At 41.3% G+C, this 20,495-nt stretch overlaps 1 protein-coding gene across 1 annotated transcript in view; it reads right to left on the bottom strand.

The window, feature by feature from the left end:
* Positions 1 to 20,495, bottom strand: part of ITPR1 (inositol 1,4,5-trisphosphate receptor type 1) — a 355,769-nt gene that overhangs the window by 208,663 nt on the left and 126,611 nt on the right. Inside the window, exons 5-6 of the mRNA XM_065538902.2 lie at positions 13,115 to 13,230; positions 1,762 to 1,848 (exon numbers count right to left, since the gene is read on the bottom strand). Coding sequence (XP_065394974.1) covers positions 1,762 to 1,848; positions 13,115 to 13,230 — 203 coding nt within the window. The remainder of the gene's footprint in view (positions 1 to 1,761; positions 1,849 to 13,114; positions 13,231 to 20,495) is intronic.

The following is a 20,495-nucleotide window of genomic DNA, read 5'->3' as shown; positions in this document are numbered from 1 at the left end:
GGAGGTGGAGCTTGCAGTGAGCCAAGATGCCACCACTGCACTTCAGCCTGGGTGACAGAGCAAGACTCCATCTCAAAAAAAAAAAAAAAAAGGAAAAAGAAATGGTATAACCAGAATGAGATTCCATTGCTAATTGCGAATATCCTCCTTTTCACATGGTAACAGATACAGCTGCTAGAAGTGTTCAGAGGTCCTCCAAATCCCCAAACAGTGCTGTTGGAGGTAGAAGAATAACCTATCTGATCCATAAGCCCCGATGACCCCTATCTAAAATAAACAAGGAGAAGGCAACGTCTTCCCAACCTCTCAACTGATCCCTTGGTGAGTGGCCTCTGGTCCTGCACACATCTGTCTAGGTGCCAGACTCAGTTTGTTTATAAACTAAAGTTACCTACAGGTAGGCCCCAAGATCCAGGGTTGGGGGAAGTAATAATAACTAAGATTAATTACAGTGTATCCACAGCTTATTCTGGGACAGGCACCTCTCAACCATGCTAAAGAGCAGATGCCATTACCATTTCCATTTTGCTGGTAAGTAAAGTAACACATGGCAAGATTTCTTGCCCCAAATCTCACAGTGAATTACAAAACCTGAATCGGAATGCATTTAGAAGTTTATGTCCTTAGCCTCTGCACCTTTCATCTTCAGGTCAAGCCATATTCTCCAATCTAACCAAATTAGGAAGTCTTGTACTCTGAATTTCAGGGCACTGGCCTGGCTTAGTAATAAAGCTGACACTGAACTTGGAACCCACCTGGACACTTGTGTCCATCCTGAAGAGGATGGAACTTAAGGAGGAGGAAGTGGATGAGTGGGACTGGCAGGATCTAATCTTCAACCAGATTCTCAAGTTACTTTCACTATTTCAAAAGGCCTAATGTAAAGAGCCCATTTAACCCCAAAACGTTGCTTTTACCAATCTTTTACTAGTGTTCCCATCTTCCTGATTAGCCCTGCTCTATACCTAATAGCGAGAGAAAGGGGAAGGATTCCTATGTAATTAGTAATGTTTACACAGTGGGCAAAATCTTTCAAAAAGGAAAATAATGAAGGAAGATCATCAAACGGGTCTAGGTGCTCAACAGTTGGTAACCACTACTCTTTGTGCCTGGACAAATCAAGAAAGCCACATGTTGCACTGGGCTTCCACGAAGACTGGCATGGACCCAGAGAGATCTTCTGAGTAAAACCTGTATTAGCTGTTTCCTGGTTTGTGTTTTATCTCCATGACAAATGTAAAGGCACAAAAGATAAGCAACCCATGAGACCAGACATGAAAACAATAAATATTTTTGATAAGTATAAAATGTATCAAAACGAGAAGTATTTTTTATTTGAAAAGTCCCAAAGGTACAGAATTGCTCTTATTACCTCTGGGGAGCAGCTCTTCTTGGCCAGTAGATAAAAGTTACAGGGAAGCTAATCTTCACCAAATAGGAAGAATTTTCAAGCATTATAAGTTAAACAGAACTGCAACAGCCAGGTTCCTTTTAAAGTAGGAAGCTTCCCATTTGAAGTGTCTGGAGTGAAACGATCAGCCACAGACAGAGAGAAGTAGATGCTCACACTGAGAGAAGACCAACCAAACAGCCCAAGAGTCCATCACATCTAACAAGAAACACTAGACTTTTTGCAATAAACTGGCTGCCTCCATGGAGTCCTACCATAAAGGTGTCCAAACCCTGTCTTATGTGTTTGTTTTCCCAGCTGTGTTCTTTGTAACGCTTCAGTTTCAGAAGGGAAGAGACGCCTTGACCTACCTGGATCACATTGCCATACTGGATTACGGTCCCCAGCAATTTCCTGTTTTCTGTCTCATTCTGCTTCTTTTCCAAGTCTGCAGCGTGCTGTGCATTGAGAAGAAAGATTGGTCACAAAGAGGGAACAATGTGTTCTAGCCCACTGCAGTTATGCAGAACAAATGTCGCCAGTTAATACAAGAATCACAGAAATAAGCAAATCCCTGCGTACACACACTGAGGCTTCATGAAATGAGCCAAAGGGTTCAAACAGCCCATCCACTCTGCCTTTGCTTTGTTGACCTTTTTGGCCTCTTTAAAATGTTTTTGTTTTTGTTTTTGTTTTCTTTCTTTAAGGAATTCATGGGTATTTTCTTAGGGTGAGAATAAGTCAAGAGCTGAAATATCTTCAAAGAAAATAGGGTCAGGGAGGGAGGCTGGAGGGAATTTGCGTAGCCCCTTTACAATTTGTGAAAGTCCTCTTTAAGGCTTTGGACTAAAAGAAGATTGAATTTAAATGCTGGATTTGGGTGGTTTGTGGTTTTGTGAACTTGAATGTGTTATTTAGTATCAGTGAACCTCCATCTCCTCCTTTGTAAAATAAGGATAAAATGGTACCTGCACCTCACAGGAACTTCACTGCACAGTACCCGATACACTGTAGCACACGTGGAGTTATTAGTTATTCTTGTTAGACATTAATTATAATGTAATCAATTTTTATAATCATTCCCTGAAGGGAACATTATGACCCCAATTTTAAAGAAGAAATTGACTCAAAGTGATTAAAAAAGTTGGTCATCCTTGCATAGCTAGTTGGATGATGGGTAGGAAAGGGATTTGTTATACCATTTCTCTTCTTCTGGGTACATTTGAAACTTTGCTTAATGTTTTTTAAACCACACATTTATTAAGTGGCAGAGATAGTGTTCAAGTCCACATATGGATAAACTGTATAGCTGCAAATGAGGCTGGGAGAGGTTATCATTCCAAATGTGACATGCTAGAGGGGACATGGTAAAGCTGAATAGAAGGTTCTAGAATAGTCTGGCAGGGCCACCTTCCCGAATTCATTCACCTGTGCAACTCTGAAAGCACTGTTACCACACTACAATAATGGTGAAGGGCAATGGGCTTTATCCTAGGCAGTCAGCAAACTGTTATCCCAACCCATCTCCCAAACAGAGACTGGTGGAGGGGAAGTAAAATAACTGAGAAGAAATTCAGTATTGAATCTGATGAATGGTAAAACCCTGATGATAAGAGTGTACTTCAGAAGGGTTTCGAAAGCACTCTTCCTCGAGTGTCTCCTTTCCTTAGGTCAAGATGCTACCAGGTGCCAGTGGGTCCTATTTCCCAGGTAATGTCTTCATTTTCACAGAGTCTTCTGGACACGGTCTTGGGTCCCCTACCTACCTGCCTCATCATCTTGTCCTCTCTACTGAATCCCACCAAGCCTCACTCAGTATTCTCATCACAAAATGGGGACAACGGAAGCCTTTTAGGGCCATTGTAGAGATCAGAGAAAATGTATGCCAGACACATAATTGCCATTTGATCATAAATTTTAATCATTATTATTATACATTAGTTTCTAAAACTAAGAAATGTTCTGACGATTAACATTTCAAAAGGTGACCTAAGTTGGCTGGGTCAAGAACCTTTCTGTTTCCCTCAAATTCAGCATCTGTTCCATTTCTACCTAGAACATAGGTATTTTTAGGAAAGCACATCTTTTGAGAAAAATGAACTGCAGGAAGCAATTCTAAGCCAAAATGAAACCATATTACAGGAGGGGAATGATCCGCACACATTAGCGTGGATCACTGCAAGTTAACCACATCTGGCATCAGCTCTTTAAAACAATGGCCCATTCAAAACTTCCCTCTCTCTCTTTCAGAATTAGTTACCAGTCTGCTATTCTCAGTGACATAAGGATAAAATCCATGGGTGCAAGACACATTCAGAAATAATACCAGTGCTTGCAACATGGCAATCTCTGGCATGCAAGTTGCCCTCAGCACAGTTCTCCTGAATCTTTTCTTTCCTCTGCATAAATACTCTCCTTAGCAGCCTCCCACCTCTTGTTCTCCCTAATTTCATGCCTGAGCTTACACTCCCTTTGGAGATTTCTACAGTACCCACAGGTTCTGCAGGTAGTTTTCCAAACAAAACATTGGACTGCATCCATTTGGAATGAAGGCTTACTCTTTGTGGAGAGCCGTTTGTTCTTTCTGCTTAAGACTTCTCAGCTAACACTGACTGCAAACTCAAGAGGGGGAAAATATCAAAGGGAGAAAACCCAATGGATTCAGTAAAATAAAATACAACATTTTCCAACATGCAAATATGGTTTTTCCTTGTTCAAAGCCCACGCAGAAAGGACTCACCCTTAGAGAGTTCTTAAGTAGCATTTCTTGGACTCAAATGATCAAAGAACTCATCTTTAAGTGGAAAAATGCTCATGAACATTCCCCTTACTCTCAAGAACGTCCAATGGCTTCAGTTTAAGAAATACTAATATTATGTTTCTACCTATGCTTAGAATAAGTACAGTACAAAAACAGCAATCCAATGGTTACTGGTTTATCTAGAAAGAAATGTCAAATTAGCCATCAAGAAGGCATATATTCCACATTAAAGACTAATTAAACACCAGCAGCTCTAAAGAGCATGGGCATTTGTCAAGAGACATATAAAAGGCAGGGGAAGAACAGAAAATTAAAACAAAATTGGAGAATAAATATCTAAAGACTTCTTTTAAAATAAAGATATTCTTGGCCAGGAGTGGTGGCTCACGCCTGTAATCCCAGCACTCTGGAGGCCGAGGCAGGCAGATCACCTGAGGTCAGGAGTTTGAGACCAGTCTGGCAAACATGGTGAAACACTGTCTCTACTAAAAATACAAAAAATTAGCCAGGCTTGGTGGCAAGCGCATGTAGTCCCAGCTACTCGGGAGGCTGAGGCAGGAGAATCACTGGAACCCAGGAGGCAGAGGTTGCAGTGAGCTGAGATCGCGTCACTGCACTCTAGCCTGGGTGACAGAGAGAGACTCCATCTCAAAAACAGATAAATAAATAAGACATTCTTAAATATCACATCTAAAACTGTCACAACTCTGTTAAACTAAGAGTTAATACTATTTTAATTGTTATAAAGTTTAATGATAACTGAGCCTTCACATCACCACTGAATAAGTATTACATGTATTAAGCTTATGGACCATTTTGAGAATTCACTTTTCCTATAAGTTCTCTTTAAGAAGAAAACTCCCCATTTCATTTTTTACTAAATGTACAAATATCAAATTTAATTCATTTCAGTTCACATTAGTCGTTACATAAATCCCCTCACAAAACCAAGTCTGGGCTGGGCGCGGGGGCTCATGCCTGTAATCCCAGCACTTTGGGAGGCTGAGGTGGGTGGATCACGTGAGGTTGGGAGTTCAAGACCAGCCTGACCAACATGGAGAAACCCCATCTCTACTAAAAATACAAAATTAGCCGGGCATGGTGGCGCATGCCTGTAATCCCAGCTACTCGGGAGGCTGAAGCAGGAGAATCACTTGAACCCCAGAGGCAGAGGTTGCAGTGAGCCAAGATCATGCCATTGCACTCCAGCCTGGGCAACAAGAGTGAAACTCCGTCTCAAAAAAGACAAAAAAAACCCAAGTCTGGTATTTAGACAAAACCATTCATGATTCTTTTAGGTTCAACAAGAGGCAAGGCAATAAGGTAGATGAAAAGGTAACAAGGTACAAACACTACAGGCCACTGATCAAGGCTGTTTCTACCCTTGAAAAGAATGAGATCTGGTTGGTTAAATCCCTCAAGTACATTCCAAGAATGGGCCCTCACTGTAACATACTAAGTGCCTTTCTAAAGGATATTCACACAATATTGACCAAAAAACTTTTCACTCGATATAACATTAATAATTTCACTTCTAGGAGTTTCTCCTAAGAGGACAACCTGGCATATGCACAAGGCCATAAAACTTTTTTCAGAATGGCAAAGGTTGTCAGGATCCTGAATATCACTCCCTACCTAACCTCTGCCCATAGAGGCTGGTTATCTAAAATTACAGTACTGCCATACAAGGAAGTGACCATATAGCCATTAAAAATGAGGATAGAGGCCAGGTATGGTGGCTTACGCCTATAATCCTAGCACTTTGGAAGGCTGAGGCGGGCAGATCACCTGAGGTCAGGGGTTCAAGACCAGCCTGGCCAACATGGCGAAACCCCATCTCTACTAAAAATATTCCCAAAAATTAGCCAGACGTGGTGGTGCATGCCTGTAATCCCAGCTACTCAGGAGGCTGAGGCAGGTGAATCACTCGAACTCAGGAGGTGGAGGTTACAGTGAGCCAAGATCGTACCACTATACTCCAGCCTGGGCAACAAGAGTGAGACTCCGTCTCAAAAAAAAAAAAGAATGACAGAGATTCCAATTTATTCACAACATATTAACTAGGAAAAAAGCAAGTTAAAGAAAGGGAAGTGAATAGCATACTCCTGTTGATAGTTTAAAATGTGGAGACACAGGAACAGAATAGCGGGTAGGAGAGTAGGGAAAACATCAAAATAAAACCCAAGGTTAGCTTTGAGGAACACAATTTAGGAATCCCATCAATTAATATTTTTTTGCTTTTCCTACTCATATATTTTGGAATTCTCCTCCTAAAACACATGTGTGTAATTTCTTCAAAAACATCTTCATCATGTCTCTGTGTCAAGTACTCTGAATTTTTTAAAGTCACGCCGTGGCTCATGTCTGTAATCCTGGTATTTTGGGAGGCCAAGGCGGGTGGACTGCTTCAGCTCAGCTCAGGAGTTCAAGACCAGCCTGAGCAATGTGGCAAAACCCTGACTCTTCAAAAAATACAAAACTTAGCCATGCACGGTGGTCTGTGCCTGTAGTCCCAGCTACCAGGCAGACAGGTAGGAGGATCACTTAAGCCCAGGAGGTTGAGGCTGCAGTGAGCCATGAACATGTCACTGCACACCAGCCTGGGTGACTGGGTGATAGAGTGGTGAGACTGTCTCAAAAAAAAAAAAAAAAAAAGGAAAGGCATCTTAAACATGTTACCTTTTCATTATTTCAAAATCCTGATAATTTAAATATCTGTTACTCTTTTCCTTTGAATAATGGGCTGCGGACTGTTTTAATTTCTAAGGGGAAAAAAAAAACCACTCTATGATATGGTTTCTACCACTATTATTCACCATGTTCCCTAAGCAACATCAAGGTCTGCCCCTTCATAGCCACCTGTTATTTTATTTCAGAGATAGAGAAACTATTATCAAATGACAATAGAAAAGTTACTGAAACAGTGAGGAAAGGTTATTTTGTTAAAGTCAACAAGCTCTGAATCATGTAATGTGATATTGAAGCAAGGCTTCTAAAAACAAGCATTGTAGCACCCAGACAGTAAGGACCTGGCACTCCTCTGGCTCTTCCTAGCTCGTCAAAGCTGTGACTTAAGTAATCATTTCTCAGAACAAAACAATGTAGGTGCTTGTTTCAAGGTAATAGCTACGCTGCTGTCAGAAAACAGTAGTAATGGCCTTTAGAAGAAATTATGTGATTTGCAGATGGGAAGAAGCTCATTTTGTCAAGAGACCCTTAGGACATCATGACCAAGAGAGTCAAAATCCAGTTATTCCCAGAGAAGGAAAAAGCATAGGCAGTAAACAGCCACTAGATGTCACTCTCCTTCAAAGTGCTGTTTATGTTGCTTATCCTAGTCAAAAGGAAGTCAAGTGGTCTAGACAACTAATTCCTTAAATGGCATTAATTTAAAATAATCTGACCTCTGATTGGGGTGCTGCATAGTAGTTGACAAAAATAAAAATGAAAACCCACTGGAGACTGGCCATCAGTCCCAACGGCAAAGTGGCTGCCCAAAATACAACATCTTATTGGCTGGTGGGAACGTAAATTGAATGAAACATGTAGATGACTTTAAGACACCAGGGGGAAAAGTTCCAGCTAAGCAGGAAAGTAGGAACTGCAGAAAGTGAAGCACAAAGTCAACATTCAAGACCTGAGGCCGGGTGCAGTGGCTCACGCCTGTAGTCCCAGAACTTTGGGACACCAAGGCAGGCGGATCGAGTTCAGGAGATCGAGACCATCCTGGCCAAAATGGTGAAACCTCATCTCTACTAAAATACAAAAAATTAGCCAGGCGAGGTGGCGCGCTACTCAGGAGGATGAGGTAGGAGAATCACTTGAACCCAGGAGGTGAAGGTTGCAGTGAGCTAAGATCGTGCCACTACACTCCAGCCTGACAACAGAGCAAGACTCCATCTCAAAAAAAAAAAAAAAAAAAAAAAAAAAAGACCTGAAAGTTACATCAGTAATCTTAAATCAGGGAAAATAACTGGCTTCCTTTTTTATTTTTTTAAAGCATAAACAGCATGAGAGAGATCACTGTTTTTCTCTTTTTAATAAGGAGTTGACCATTTTTAATCACCTTATGATTGAACTTTTTTCAACCATGCTGTTTTCTTCACAGTTCATTCATAGGAAGGAATGTCAAAAGGACTTGCTGATGAAACATAACATATAGAGCATAGGTTGCAAACAGGGCTGAAGAACCACATCCGGCCTGAGCCATTTCTCTTGGTGTTGAGTGTATATTTCAAGCCTTAATTGAGTTAGTTTCCAACATCTTTTCCAAAATTGAGATATTACACATAAAAGCATGGATTTTTATCTTCTCTTAAAAAGCAGAAGACGTGGCAGCAGCTCTCAGCCCACGTTCCCAAGCAGTGACAGTAGGGAAGTAGAGCTGCCCCTCCAGACTCACCCACAGGACCCTCCACTTGGCAACACTACCCACCAAGCCCACTTTATTCCTGTTGGTTTCCTGCATGGCCAAGAGGAATCTGAATTTACAACCCCTGTGGTAAAAAGTGTAGGAGAGGAAAGAGTTGGAGATGTATTAATAAGATCTCACTGAACAGAATGATCTTTATACCAGAAAAGCAAAGTCAGGACAACTAAAGACACACAGACCTTCCACAAAGATAGCCCACTATGGGCATATGCACTAAATATACATACATGCAGGATTGACCAACCTTCCCCACCTATTCAACTAGATTCCCATGTTCCCAGCACAGACTCTGGGTAGATTATGGATTGGTGCAATGACTGGAAGAGAGTGCTACTGATGTTCAGTGGACAGGAGCTAGGGGTGCTGGGTATAGTGAATGCATATTACAGTCCTATGCAAGGATGAACCATCCTTTATCCCATACAATTCTATGTCTAGCTGGACATTCACGTAAGTTAAAAAGCTATCTGTCGGCTGGGCGCAGTAGTCCACGCCTATAATTCTAGCACTCTGGGAGGCCGAGGCAGGAGGATCACTTGAGCTCAGGTGGTCAAGGCTGCACTGAGCCATGATGGCATCACTGCACTCCAGCCTGGGAGTATCTGTAATTACCTGAACCTAGCACCTCACTCCATTTTACATACCAACAGAAATCACAGCTTCCCATGGTTTTATTAATACTATTAATAAATTTTCCAAAAGTACAAGTACTACTTAAGAAAGAAAAGAGTGTAGTTTGCATTATTTATAACATGATCGAGAGCTGCTGATTATTTTGGAAAAAGATATAATCATAATCCCAAAAGGCACAACAATCCAGAATACCATAATCCCAAATGTTAAAATCCCCAATGGTCAAAAAAGACCAAAATCCCCAAAATACAAAAATGTTAAAATTAAAAATTTTTAAATTAAAATAATTTTAAAATTCTTTAAAAGAGACTGATATTTTTAAAAGGGGATTTGAGAAACATGTGAAAATACAACAGAACACTTCACAGGCCATTTTATATAATAAAATGGGGAATAGTAACATACATATTTTTGCAAGCATAAACACTCAAGTACACTAACAATGGTCACAGGGAGTATAAGCAGATTAACCATAAATAAATAGATAAAAAGGGAAATGTAAAATCGCATATCACTATGGTTGGTGATTGTATGCACCAAGCTCATACTGCAGTCATCTGAAATACCATGACCAGCAACCTGAGTCTTTTGACGAGATCGATCAAAATCATGGAGGGTCACCACTGGATATGCAGTTGCCCAAATCACTGAGAGCTCAAGTAGTTTTATCTTTCACAAACACAAACATCTCTTCATTCATCGAGGAAGTACATCCCTTCATTTACAGGGGAAGTTCCCATGTTTTTACATACTCACAATGTCAACGTTGTGACAATGCGCTTTCATTAAGTTAAACTTGCAGAAGAATGCATAAAATCAATCAGAACTCTCTAATATTAGTCTCCACATGATTTAAATCTCCAATATTGAAAATGATGCGAAGATGAAATACATAGCATAGTGAATTGTAAAAAAATAATTGCTGACAGGGCTGAGTGCAGCTGCTCACACCTATAATCCCACCACTTTGGGAGGCTGAGGCAGTGGATCACTTGAAGTCGGGAGTTCGAGACCAGCCTGGCCAATATGGTGAAACGCTGTCTCTACTAAAACTACAAAAAAATTAGCCAGGCGTGGTGGTGCATGCCTGTAATTCTATCTACTCGGGAGGGTAAGGCAGGAAAATCGCTGGAGCCTGGGAGGTGGAGGTTGCAGTGAGCCGAGATTGCACCACTGCACTCCACCCTGGGCAACAGAGTGAGACTCTGCCTTAAAAATAATAATAATAATAATAAATAATAATAATGCTGACAATTTAAAATACTGAAAAAAAACTTTTAAAATCTGACATAAGAAAAAGTGTACTGCAGTAATAGATTATGGGCATTTAAACAGAGATAGTCCATAAGAGCTGGCCTAACATGCAGCTATCCTATGACTGAGATTTTTAGGATTTTACACTTTAGGGATTTAGGCTTTTAGAATTCAATTTTTAGGGATTTCAACATTTGGGATGACGGCACTTGAGATTATGTCTTCTGTGATTATGATTGAAGCCCTTTTGGAAAACCACATCCTAGATAACATGCTTTTCACATTGCCAATACCATATACCTGCACCGGTCACAGTCTACAGCTTCCCCACTCATGAGATTTATACAAAGAGGTGCAAGCACTTACTTCCTTATGTCTTCTAGAGTAGTCATTCCTTAGCAATGACTTAAGAAGAGTATTCAATTTATTATATAATTTATTACTTTCCTTTTATTTCTCCTTTATAATTTTTTAATTGGTATCTATTATTTATGAATTTTATTCCATGTTCATAAAGCCATATAATATTTGCTCTAAAGAAAGTACAGTGGTTTTGTTGGAATTGAGGATGTCTGATATAATCATCATTATTAAAATAATGATGCATTTCCACAAGTCTTCAAAGCAATCACTAGTCTCCAAGTCTATGAGTTCATTGTTTCTTCTTCTACTCTCTAAATCCCATGGGTGCCTCCAACTGAGGCTCACTCAGCACTTCCTTCTTCCATTAGGAAGCCCTCCCTGACCACTGTATCACACCCTCTTATCCAGCAAAGACAGATTTGGCACCCTTCCTATGTGCTCCCGCAGCTTTGTGTGGTTTGTCCTGTAATATACTGCTTATCACTGCCTCTTTATTCTTTGATATCCAGCTCCCACAGGGTGAAGACTGTCATAGTTCTATCTCTAGGGCCTAGCACACTGCTCATTTATTATTTGATAAATATTTCTGAGCACCTACTATGTGCCAGACACTATTACAGAAGCTGGGATACAGCAGTGAGCAAGAGAGAGAATGCCATGGTAGAGCTGTCATTCTAATAAGCAACAGGTGATAATTAATGAAGCTACGAAATGTAATTGCAGACCCTGATCAGTACTGAGAAAGATATAAACAGGGTGCTATGATGGAGAAAAACAAGCAAGACATCTCTTAGATAAGAGGGGAAGACTTTGCTAAGATGACACTTCAGCTGAGACACAAAGGCTCAAAGGTCCTAGCTCAAGAAGAGCCAGGAAAAGAATGTTCTCAACAGGATAAACTGAGGGTGCAAAGCTCGTGTGACAGTGGAGAGTCTGAGGTGCTCAAAAAACAAAATAAAATAAAGCTCATATGGCCAGAATGTAGTTAAGAAGCCCCTGTGGGGACAGCAGGGTCCAGGCATGTACCATCTTGTAGATGACGACAGCCTGGATTTTACTTTAGGTTCAATGAGAATGACCTCACGTGTCTCATGCTTACGTGTCCTCATGCTGGACTGTAAGCTCCCTGAGGTGAGGAGCCTGGGTTTTTCATCACATCCCGTCTGAAACAACACACACTGAACGTAGGAATCCCTTCACGTGACCCTCACCTTACCAAATGCAGCTAGCTGTGACTTTGCCATATGCTAGTCAAAAAATGGAGTAAGGTGAGAGGCAGAACCTCTTGAGCTGCTCAGGGCTCACAGATGCTCTAGGTCTTCAACTGTCATCACTGTGCCCCAGGAAAGATCACTGTGTATTCTGTGAAATATTTGATTGAGTGCCTGGTAAGTGCCCAACCTTGTTGTAGACACAAAGGCTATTGCAACAAGTAACAGTGACACAGACCTGGGCCCTCACGAAGCTTACATGCCAGGGGAGGGAAATAGCCAGTAACCAAAATACATTAGAAAGATGATGTTACATGATGGGGAGAAAATGAAGTAGGTCAGGGAACAGGAAATGGGGTACAATTTCGATATTAGTACACTGGCTTATATGTCATGTCTCCTTCTAAACATCTCAGAGAACTTCCTGATTAGCCTCAGAATGCAGGGCACTAAAAGAACCAAGTCATTATTTTACTTAAGATGAAACAGGATCAGAGAGGCTCAAAAACTTCCTATGGTCACACAGCACATCAGCAATGGAATGAGCACATCTTTAAAATGCCTAATAACAGGATAGATGCAATGCTAACGGCCAAAACTTATTAAGTATTTATTATGTGCCAGGCACTGTTCATGTGCCTTTTATGTCTCATTTTCTGTAATCCTCACAATGACCTCCTGAGGTGGGTACTACCATCTTCATTTTACAGATAACATAACAGAATTGGAAAATAGCACATAACGTGCCCTAGAGCACCGGTTACTGAGTGGTGGAGCCAGGATTCCATTCCAGGCAGTTTGCTTCCAGTGCCTGTGCTCAAAACCACTTCTCCATCCAAAGCTACCCGTGCAAAGAGAGTGGCTGAGAAAAGACCTCTCCAGATATCTCAAGATGACTAGGATCTATCCCTCCCTAGGGTCAGCTCCCTTCTACCCCTTCATGAAAAAACATAAGAAAGCCGGCAGCTAGAGTTGGAGGGTTGCATAAGCAGTCTCCCACCATTACACCCAGACACCACCAAGGCAGCCACTCACTACTGCCCCATTGACAGCCCCATTGCAATACGTACGTGTAGTTTGTTGAGCAGCACTGCATCTGTTGTGCTGTTGGCCCCAGGCTTAGCAGCTTTCCAGAACTGCTTCTGGGCAGAGTAGCGGTTCATGGGACATAGCTTAAAGAGGCAGTCTAGAAGTAAAGCAAACAAACAGAAATTGCTATTGAGGGTGTATAGACACTCAGCCTAAGAAAAAAAGGCTTTCCACTTTAAAAAATTACATAAAATTACATCATACATAGATATAAAATGAGGGTACAAAGCTCTCTGACAAATCTCTTTTTAAATTTAATTGCCACCACCACTGTGTGAGGGTACAGATGAGGAAACCGAGGCTTACAGAAAGTGAGTCACTTGTCTGTTCTACAGAACTAGTTGGTGGCAGAGCTGTCCAAATTCAGTGTTTTGGTTTGTTTGTTTTGCTTTTTTGTTTTTGTTTTTAAGACAGAGTCTCCCTTTGTCACCCAGACTGGGTGCAGTGGCACGACCTCGGCTCACTTCAACCTCCGCCTCCTAGGTTCCAGTGATTCTCCTGCTTCATTCAGCCTACTGAGTAGCTGGGACTACAGGCACGTGCCACCAAGCCTGGCTAAGTTTTTATATTTTAGTAGAGATGGGGTTTTGCCATGTTGTTAATGCTACCCCACAGTTATCTCCTTTCCTTTACAATGAACAAATAAATACAAGGACAAATAGTCCTTGCTGTATACAACAATGCATACAAGCATTTTTTTATACAAATCCAACTCTCTTCAGTACTATTCAGTTTAGAAAAAAATATTACAGGCCCGGCGTGGTGGCTCATGCCTGTAATCCTAGCACTTTGGGAGGCTGAGGCAGATGGATCACTTGAGGACAGGAGTTCAAGACCAGCCTGGTCAACATGGTGAAACCCCGTCTCTACTAAAAAATACAAAAAAATTAGCCAGGTGTGGTGGTACATGCCTGTAATCCAGCTACTCTGGTGGCTGAGGCACAAGAATCGCTTGAAACTGGGAAGCAGAGGTTGCAGTGAGCCAAGATCACACCACTGCACTCCAGCCTGGGCGGCAGAACAAGATTCTGTCTCAAAAATAAATAAATAAATAAGATGCTTATTTGGAGGGCTCTCCTAGGGCAGTGGTCTCTTGAGTATTGTGTGCAAGATGACCCTCTATGGTACAGAAAGAAAATCTATAAACTGGCATTTAGATAGTCTGTGCCCTTGTCCCCTCACTCTCAGTGCACTGTCATGTGCTTCCATTTAGCATGTCTCGGCTTATACAACTTTATACATTGTCTTATGTGGTATAACCAACATTCACAGAATGGACAAGTGGCTTCAAAAGATTTCTGCAGAAAAATCAAAACGTCAAAGGCAATAGTAATGCAACCCAGCAAACCAAAAAAGGCGGAACCAAGCCTTCCCTTAGAGCTCTTGTAAAGTAAAAAGAATGATGATCTAATCAGATCTGGAAAAAGCCAGACATTAAAAATCATAAATAGAAACACTTAAAATATTGTTTTTAATGATGAAAATTACCCTAAAGCATCTGTGTTTTAAGGCGTTAATGATAATATGAAACCATCATAAATAACAGAATATATTATTGTTTAATCTTAATCTGAGTTATTTCCTTCTACTTTCCACTTGTTTTATAATGCCTACAATATATTACTACAATAATACGTGTTTGTAACTTTTAAAAACACACACATACACACACACACACACACACACACACACAAAGTGTAGGGTATAGCCACCAATTTTTTTTAAGAGATGGGGACTTGCTATGTTGCCCAGGCTGGAGTGCAATGGCTATTCACAGACAATCATAGCACACTGTAGCCTGGAACTCCTGGGCTCAAGCCATCCTCCTGCCTCAGCTTCTCAAGTAGCTAGGATTTGGGCTTCACCAGATTTTTCTGACAGGGATATGTCATCAACAAACTGTAACTACGCTAGGAAACCAATATTTAAAATTGACACTCCCCATGAAAAGTTTACATTTTGACACACTGAGTTTTCAAACAGTAAGTATCTGTAGAGTAAAATTAACGAACTTGGAGTGGATACTGATATTCAGAAAAATGACACCCTGAGACTAGGTCTGGACAAGCATTTAAGGAAATTATTAACCGTACACTTATTCTTACCTATTCATTAAAACCAATTCCCTTAAAGTACCTTGAACAGGTAAATATCTAGTTATTGTCCTAGTCTAGTAAGTATCTCAAAGTAAGAACAATGGATTTGCTGTCAAGCATATAAACACTAGGTCTTTCCTCTACTTCAGATCACTCTTTCTTCTAGTCAGGATCAATAATTAACTATTACTATGTACTGCACACACAAATACCTGAGATTGTTCAGAAAAAAAAATAAGAATACTTAATTGTAGAAGTAATAGGTACTTATCCTGTTTCTGTAATCTCCTTCATCACTAAATATTTCTACCTAGTCACAGGCAGTTATAAGGCAAATATGGGACCATGATAGCTATCTTTATCAAGAATCTAATCCATCTACTGAAAGTAATTTTTACTGCATATGAAAGATACTCTCTAGGACTTTGCAGAACAAAAGATACAGCAGGAGACCAGTTTAAAAGACCAGCCTGCTCTCCCCACCTCTTAGGAAAGGTACAGGTCATGGTCATTCGCTATATTAGTGGCAATTTAATGACATTATTTCCAGAGATGCAGTTTTCCTACCAGCTTAATATTAGTATATATGAATTATCTGTTCATTCCATGGATAACCATATGCAACCAGGAGACAATAGTTTACATTAAATATCCCATCTTTGACACAGGACTGAACATTACTCCAAAGCATCTATGTGTTTCAAGGTGTTAATGATAATATAAAACTATAATAAATAACAGAATACTGCATTATAGCTTAATCTTTTTTTTTTTTTTCTTGAGATGGAGTCTCGCTCTGTCACCCAGACTGGAGTGCAGTGGTACGATCTCTGCTCACTGTAACCTCCGCCTCCCAGGTTCAAGTAATTCTTCTGCCTTAGCCTCCCAAGGTGGCCAGAATTACAGGTGCCTGCCATCATGCCCAGCTAATTTCTGTATTTTTAGTAGAGACAGGGTTTCACCATGTTGGCCAGGGTGGTCTCGAACTCCTGACCTCAAGTGATCCACTGACCTTGACCTCCCAAAGTGCTGGGATTACATTTTGAGCCACTTCACCCAGTCTTATTGTTTAATCTTAATCTTATTCATTAACTTCTACTTTCCTCTAATTCAGGAATCTGGGTTGGGCAAGAATGGTGTCCTTAATGACCACATGACTTTTTTAAATATTCAAAATATTTAAGTCACTGGCATTAACATTTGACACATGACTTACTTTATGGACCAAACGGGGTTAACAATGTCAGTTTTCACCAATAGTAAGTTACAGAGAGTAAAATGACCTATCCTTTTCTCTCCAACATGCTTCATATGATGACACTAAATGGTATGCATTCCCAAAAAAACTGATTTAGGAAGATGTGGGGGACAATCAGGGTGGATTCATGATGCCAAAGGATAACAGACAGTGGAAAGTATTTTACAACTCTTCACGGTACCACCAAGTCAAGCACCTCGCCTAACAAAGGAGCTACATCACAAGCTCTAAACTTCGGATAACTTTACATTCCCCTAAGGTGAGAGTGTGTATTTAAATAACATCCATCCAACCAAAGCCTTGCTCTAACTTCCACACCAACTATTTTCCTTGGGTAAAACAGAGCATTGCATTGCATTAAGTGTATTTACAACCAACTGTCTGTGTAAATATAAGAGATGCTAACATACTAGTAACAGAATCAAATTAGCCTTGCTGATTTTGCCCTGCCTTCCCAGTTGCTTAGCAACTGATTCAAAGTGAAAATTAAATTAAGCAATTCAAATGTAATGTTAGAATAACCTTCCAAAATTTTGCAATTTGTAGGTTCCATATTGCCCTTTGCTATTTGGATGGCAAAGCAGAGCAAAATTAAACTTCCACTGGGTCCTAATACTCTGCTAAGTATTGAAATGTACAAATACAGGAAAACCAGAAGAATATATGTAACATTTATTTGGGGGAAAGAGAGCACATGTGTGTACATATGTGTGTGTATGCATGCATGCGCGCACACACACACACTATGGTTTGAACTCACCCCAAAGAAATGCCACAAAGAATGTCTTATGTGACAAGTGTTATTTTAGGCCGTTGAGGAATAAACTAAACTAGCTTTCAAAAAATTACGGTGGAATATTCTGAAGTTTGAGCATATGCCACATTGAGTTAGCAAAGGAGAATGCAGTTGAATAAAGGGGCTGGAGTAGGCGTTAAGGGGCTGGGAGGGCTAGAAGCCAGACAGAACAGGCAACAGGTGAGCATCCATTGTATCAAAGGCATGCTGGAGCCTGGATGGAGGGAGAATGCTCAACTGCTTTATAGATGAGTTTGACTATCAAATCAGGACTTGTGGTGCACACTTAAGAGAAGATGGGAGCAAGGGGAGCCACATGTGTGCTTCTAGCACTCCGGGATGGGACAGAAGCAAAGCGAGAAAGCAAAAAAGTCAGCCAACCTTCAGAGGTATCCACGCCAGTGACCAAATAAAAGAATAAAGGTTGCCAGAACAGCAGAAACCCCACTGTGTCCACGCCCTCCTCCCCACTGCTAGAACTTTCAACTCAAGAGTGTAAGGTCTCTGAAGGCAGAGACTTCTGTTTTGTATGCTATGGTAGCCCAGGGTCTAAAGACTGAGTAGGAGCACAACAATGGTGTTGAATTAATGATTTAAATGTGCTACAATCCCTAGTGCTCCAGAAACAACTGTAGATATGTCCACTGAAGTCACTTTCAGCTCTAAGCTTCCCAGTGTTCATTCTTGGATTCAATTACTACTTATTAAAATGTTAGGCCGGGCGTGGTGGCTCATGCCTGTAATCCCAGCACTTTGGGAGGCCGAGGCGGGCAGATCACAAGGTCAAGAGATTGAGACCTTCCTGGCCAACACGGTGAAACCCCATCTCTACTAAAAATACAAAAATTAGCTGGGCATGGTGGCATGCGCCTGTAGTCCCAGCTACTCGGGAGGCTGAGGCAGGAGAATTGCTTGAACCCAGGAGACGGAGGTTGCAGTGAGCCGAGATCGCACCACTGCACTCCAGCCTGGGTGACAGAGCGAGACTCCATCTCAAAATTTAAAAAAATAAAAAAGTCTACTGTGTGCTGGTGCAAGACTGGATGCTGAAAATGCAGCAGGGATCCAGTTGCACAAGCCTGTTAATACAATACCAGTGACAGGGACAAACTGGTCAAATATTCATGTTGAATTATAGCAAGCTAGAAGTATTATGGAGGCAAGATTTATCTATGGATGCACTAGGGCTGAGGTAAGGAGGCAACACTTCCTACAGGATCATCAGGAAAGGCATTTCTAGGACTATGGCATCTGAACTTGGAGTTGCAGGATGAGAAGGGAGGAGCCAGCCTTCATAAAACTCAGGCAAAGCCTCTCAGGCAGAAGGAATAGCAAGCGCAAAAGCCCTGAGCTGGAAGAAAACTGACAGACTAAGTGGAAAAGCAGGGCTGGTAGCAAGCAGTAGGCAAAGGCTGGAGCTGTGGAAGATGAGGCTGGAGAGGCAAGCAGACGCTGCACCGTGCAGGGCAGTGCAGGCCATGGGAAGGCATCGAGTCATCCTAAACACAGTGTGAAACCACACAAAGGCTTTAGGAAAGCAAGAACCTGGTGTGGCTGATGCTTCTAAGGGAGCTTTCATCCTGGTGATTGATATGGTTTGGATCTGTGTCCCCACCAAATCTCATGTTGAATTGTAATCCCCAGTTTGGAGGTGGGGCCTGGTGGGAAGTGACTGGATCATGGGGGTGGATTTCTCATGAATGGTTTAGCACCACCTCTTTGGTGCTGTGCTCATGATACTGAGTGAGCACTCCACGATCTGGTTATTTAAAAGTGTGTGGCACCTCCCACCTCGATCTCTTGCTCTTGCTTTTGCCATGTGATGTGCCTGCTCCCCCTTCGCCTTCTGCCATAATTGTAAGTTTCCTGAGGTCTGCCTAGCAGCCAAGCAAATGCCAGCATCATGCTTCCTGTACAGCTTGTGAAACTGTAAGCCAATTAAACCTCTTGTATATCTTGTATTTCTCTGTAGCAGTGCGACAACATTACACTAATATAGTGATGCCTACCAAGAAAGGGAAGAATGAGGGGTGGGGTAGCGGGGAGAGGAATGGACACCGAGAATTGTAATTTTGGCTCTGCTTAGTTTGAGATGCCTACAAAACATCCAAGCTGAAATGCTGAGGAGTGAGTAGGCTGCCCATCAACTAGTAAGTTGAAAATAAAGAACAGTCAGTTATTTAAAGGTGTCAGAGGGTAGGAGGTGGCAGAAAAAGAGAAGGATGGGGAGCTGGAGAGGAGGAAAGTTGAGGAAGTCAGTTGCACAAATCCACTGTAGCTATACATCTGGAGTGAGGGAGATCCCAATCTCCCTATTCAAATCCAAAAAATAATTTAATTCTGGCTGACAAAAGCTTGAACTTGATTCAAAGTTTTGTAGAGCACAATAAGGCCCTTTCTACTCTCTTTACTGTTTACCACCACCAAAAAAAAAAAAAAAAAGAAAAAGAAAAACAAAACCCACAAAGAAAATTAAAAGCAAAAAACCCAACTCCATCTTCTATAAAACCCAAATCAATCTTCTCAAGTTGCAATAAATGAAGATGGAAAGAGGATGGAGGGATGGAGCTTGACAGATGAAGTAAAGTGAGGCCCCTGTTCCCGCACAGAGGTACCATGAAAAAGCAAGCAATTAGCACTGCAGAACCCTGGAAAGGCTTAGGAACTGGGGGCTCCAGGCATCAAGGGTGACAGGAGTGAGATGAGAACCAGTAGTGGAGGATTGGATGAAAACACAGAGGAAGAGCAGTCAGACCCCTGTGTCCACCCACCCCATACAGTCCAGAAATCTGTTCCTTCTCAAACCCCGCAGGAGACTAAATCTTGGGAGAAAATGGACCATTGAGGCTCTGCAGCTGCATGTGCCATGTACAATGAAGGCATATAAAACTGAGGAACAGAAATAGAAATAAAGTGACTAAGTAAAAATCCACACCTGGCATGGCGAGATGCACAGGCTCCACTCCAGCCAGGCTCCTCTCCGGCAGGTGTCTGGACCATCGTCTTCTAACTATAGCTCAAGGCCCAAATCTGGTCCACTGCAGACCATTTTTGTATGACTCACAAACTCAGAATGGTTTTTACCTTTTCAAATAGTTAGGAAAAAAGTCAACCATAATATCCTCAAAGACTGGAGATAATAACCATAAAGTGAAAAAGCACATAATTTTAAAATGCAACCAAATAAAAACTCTGAGAAACTTAAAATGCAA

This window comes from Macaca fascicularis, chromosome 2 (assembly GCF_037993035.2).
Source record: "Macaca fascicularis isolate 582-1 chromosome 2, T2T-MFA8v1.1".
NCBI classification, from domain to species: Eukaryota; Metazoa; Chordata; class Mammalia; order Primates; family Cercopithecidae; genus Macaca; species Macaca fascicularis.
The sequence above is the reverse complement of the archived record's forward strand: the minus strand, read 5'-3'. Positions and strand labels throughout refer to the sequence as shown.